The sequence below is a fragment of the Temnothorax americanus genome, unplaced genomic scaffold, assembly GCF_048541705.1.
Source record: "Temnothorax americanus isolate GAGA-0224 unplaced genomic scaffold, ASM4854170v1 Scaffold4, whole genome shotgun sequence".
Classification (NCBI taxonomy): Eukaryota; Metazoa; Arthropoda; class Insecta; order Hymenoptera; family Formicidae; genus Temnothorax; species Temnothorax americanus.
Window position 1 is genome coordinate 4,987,501 of NW_027509547.1, and position 4,482 is coordinate 4,991,982.

At 30.3% G+C, this 4,482-nt stretch overlaps 1 protein-coding gene across 1 annotated transcript in view; it reads left to right on the forward strand.

Annotated features, from left to right (window-relative positions):
* LOC143902416 (uncharacterized) overlaps positions 1 to 4,217 on the forward strand; it is an 18,629-nt gene extending 14,412 nt beyond the window's left edge. The window contains exons 2-4 of the mRNA XM_077415295.1: positions 2,303 to 2,427; positions 2,702 to 2,751; positions 4,136 to 4,217. Coding sequence (XP_077271421.1) covers positions 2,303 to 2,427; positions 2,702 to 2,751; positions 4,136 to 4,217 — 257 coding nt within the window. The remainder of the gene's footprint in view (positions 1 to 2,302; positions 2,428 to 2,701; positions 2,752 to 4,135) is intronic.
* The last annotated feature ends 265 nt before the right edge of the window (positions 4,218 to 4,482 follow it).

Genomic DNA, 4,482 nt, shown 5'->3' on the forward strand with positions numbered 1-4,482 from the left:
AGCAAAAGACAAAATATTTACACAATATTAGCATAAATTTATATTATATTATTATAAATATTTCGTAATGACAAACAATAATTGGATTTTGTATTTATTTTTGCGAAGTATATAGAATGCTGGCACGGAATTTATGCAAGGCAATTTATTGGTATACGTATTGTCTATCATGCACCAACGTATTATCTTGAAACTTCATTATCTTTGAACAATTAGCGATTGCCAATCCGCGCGATTAATTAATTTTTAACGACTTGTGAACGTATCGATGGCTTATGGGGTGGTTTATCGAAGCAAATAGTATTTTACGCGGTTTACTCTGTATAAAAATCGAAGCGATTGAAAATGGGGATTTTTAATTATTTTAGTGCTACATCTACAAACAATAATTATTAACATTCCTGAACGATACTTAATTAGTATTCATTACATTATTATAATTTTTTTTGTATTTTATGATGAATATATATAATACACAAAGTCATAAATATCGTGTTTGATATACTCATTGGCGGAATAAACAATTATTTCTGTCATAAATATAATTGAATAAAAAACAAGATATAAAAAACTATGATTTATTAATGTTATATATTTTTATTTATTTTGGAACGTAAGAATTTGGCAGAAAGCAATAATAATAAATTAATATTTAGAGAGAAACTCTTTTAATTAAATAAGGTAAATTTTAGTCTTTAAATATTTGTCGAATTTAATATTCGATAATAAGCACATAAGGTGTAAATGTACCAATATGCCTGGACACGTACTTATATATGTCTGGACATTATTTCTTAAATAAATTACAACGCGAATTAAAATTGAAGAATCAAAGATAAAAATTTTAATTCGCGTTATATTATACTTATTTAAAAACTAAAATGATAAAGATGTTTATACGTAGGTCTTAAAGTGTCTCGATATTGGTATATTTACTTTACGTTAAATGTAATTTAAAATGTAACACATAAAATATTCGGTATGAATCTATGTTACAAAGTTTGAAATATTTCAATTGGTATACAACCTTGATACGTGTTTTTTGCAGCATACAGCGTTATTGTGTACGTTAGGGCTGTGCCGCGTATACCGAAAGTCGCCGCGATATCATTCGTGCTCCGAGTCTCGAACAGATAGATATAGCAGAACGAGTCGCTCCGTGTTCTCGCGTGTCGTTAACCCTTAAAATAGATTTGCAATAAATATTTAGTAATATTAAACGATTATTCTCTACGAATATTACATTTAACGATATTTATTATTTCGCACAACTAATTTCCACGATCGTTAAGTATAATTTAATGACTGTTAATATCACATTGGCGATTTATCGAAGCAAATACACTGCACAATTTATTTATTTGAGATAAAAATCACGATAGGTAATCTTTCATGCTATTTGACACAGGAACGATACCTTATATGATGCTTTAATTCTTATATCGCGGGTTAAAGGTTTTGAAAATTTGTCATAAATTAGCATGTAAACTTAATTGTTTCTATCATTTTGCAATTTGCAGAATAATAAACGAATTATCGGATTAAGTCATTCGAATAACGGAAGACCGTGATACGGTTGTTTATTAATTAGAAACATGATAAATGGAATATTTTCGTACATTTATTTTATAATCCGTGAAATACATATTTCAAAATGATAACTGTTCGGTCGACGATCCTTGTTACTGTTGTAGCGTACAGCGCGTCATTTGACATCAAACTTGCCGCACATAGCAGAATCGAGCTGGCGGACACAATCATTCTATACATCCGTCGTAGCGATAAGCAATTGCTATCCCGTCCGACTAACTAGCTCTTGCAATTAACAATTTGTAACGCGTATCATGGCGATGAATACTTGTTCATACATATATGTATACATATACATACATGGCATATATCTCGCATTATTTCTATCCATTCGTAAAACTCTGAACGAAACATGACGGAAATGCTGAATTTTAATTGCATTGCATATACTTTTATACAGACCAGTTGAATCTTAATTGATTGCAATACAGTAAAATCTCGCATGCGCGATTAGTGTCGGGAAAGTGTCGCGCAAATGTAATTAATTGTATTTCCGCGAGCCGCAATCGATATGTTGTGTGTTAGTGACTTCGGAAGTGCATGACATACAAAATATCGCGCAATTGTAATTACCCGTGTTTTCGCAAGTATCGTGTCGATAGTATTCTATACGGAACTGACAACTCAAACAGTCTGAGAGATGGTGATATTATACGTGAAAGTATCGTCTATATTCCTCTCTAAAATTGAATCATTTATTTAAATGATTTAGAAAAAATAACGACGCGAAGTGTTGCATCGAAGGAATCAAACGAAGCTGACAATCCAGAGGAGAGACATCCTGAGAGGAGGAAGGGGCCTTGGAAAGGCATCAGGCATCGGCGGAGCAACCTTGCGGTAAGTATTATTTTTTACTTGCGTAAAATTAATCATTTTTTCTATTTTATATTTAGATTGTTTTATTTTAACAGATTAAACAGATTAAAAACAAAAAATCTAAAATTTTGTAAGAATTTATTTTGATAAAGATCTATAAAAAATTCATAATTATTTTAATAAATATGTAATTGAAAGATAAATAAAAATGTCGATACATATAAGAATTATCTTTTGAAGCATTGATTATTTTGAGCGCTTTTTAAAATTTAAATCTTATGTTTGTATGTTACAGAATCGTCGTAGCTACGTGGCTGATAAACTCCGCTGCTGCGCATCGGTCCGGTGAGTGATAAATTTAATTTTCTCATTGATCGAGGTAATAGATCTGTATCTGAAATTTAATTTTGTTAGATTTATGTACAATGTATCTTGATACTTATATGTATCAATTCAGCAACACTATTATAAATATCACAAACAAGTATAAGACGTAGATAGGTACATTATTGATTCTGAATTTCTTACCTCTACTTTTGAAGAGAAATTCAACGACGATCGAATCGCTCGAATCGATGAAAGTATATGAACCTTGAATTTTGTTGGATCGCATTTAACAATTTTTATTCGTTTAATTTCGAATTAAAGTTATATTTTACTTAAAATTTTTAATATTAGCGAAATGTAATCGAATCTCTTTAGAATCAGAGTGCGGTTAATATAAAATATTTTGCAAACTTGGTTATATTTTTGATTAGATGTATTTTTTTATTATTGATTGAAAGTGTTTGGAATAAACACGCATAAAGAATAAGCGCAAATTTAATATGATATTGAATGTTGTAAATTAATTTTGTTTGTTAATTAATTGTTGTTTCTTAATTAATTTCATTAATGTGATGGTCCCTTCGCGACGCGTTCGTCTTTCACACATCATATGAGAGGTTGAAAGTTGAAAGCTTTAGGCTGATTTATCGGCGATGACTAACCAACAATAAAAGGAATATTTCTCCGTTCCGATCTCTGGTTGTATCGTAGCCAGAATCGATATTAGCCAGGAGCAACGAAAGGTAGGTTCAATCTGGCCAAAAGACAAGAAGATGATCTAATAACGTATGATAGAGGAGTCTTGTTACTATCCTTTCCGTCAGATAAACGAATGCGTTTGTACTAGTGCGAAATTATAATAATATTCACATTCGATCGTAGAGTTATTTCTCATCGGTTCTTATGGTATCCATCTGTGACTTTTAATTCGGCTTCTTATTAAAAATTGAGGGTTTTTGTTACAAATTGGGGATTAATTTTGGGTTTCCCTGACAGTTTTCGAAAGCAATGGTTTCGGTAGAAGATTAATGACGGCCATTATACAAATTCTACAATCAAATTACGAAATTAATTATTATTCTGAAAAAAAATTTATTTTTTTTACATTAAATATTTTTGCATTAACATTCGCAGTAATATGCTTTTTTTTTATTAATAAAGCCTAATTGTAGAATGAGTATGGATATAACAATTAAATTTTTAAATAAATAAATCTAATTTATAATCTAATTTTTAAGAATTGTTTTGTCTATCTATTTTCTTTAATTAAAACAAATGTATAACCTTAATAATGGGAAAACATGTTTTTTCACCCGCAATAATATTAAAAAATTACATAATATTTGCATTAGGTATATCAAAAGATGTGAATATATCGGTGATTGTCGTTTATAACTTGCAGTGCCGAAATCTCTATTATCGGAAGCAGTCCGGAAGATTCGAAATTCGTTATTCTCTTCTGCACCGGGACCGTTGATATTTGATGGATCGCTTAACTTTTTTCGCGGATTGATCTCGTGGAGCCCGATAAAAACAGAGAACATCGAGCGCTCGCTTTTTACCATGAGATTCTTTTCTGTATCGGATACTGACCGTAATTAATCGCAATCTAATTTCTTGTCGATACTTAAGAATATATTTAAAACTAGTATATAAAAATCATGAATTCTTAGATGCATACTGGCTTAAACTATCCGAATTGTCCGGATTTTTTATGTCTTATACTTAAATTATCACAAAGTGTCAAAG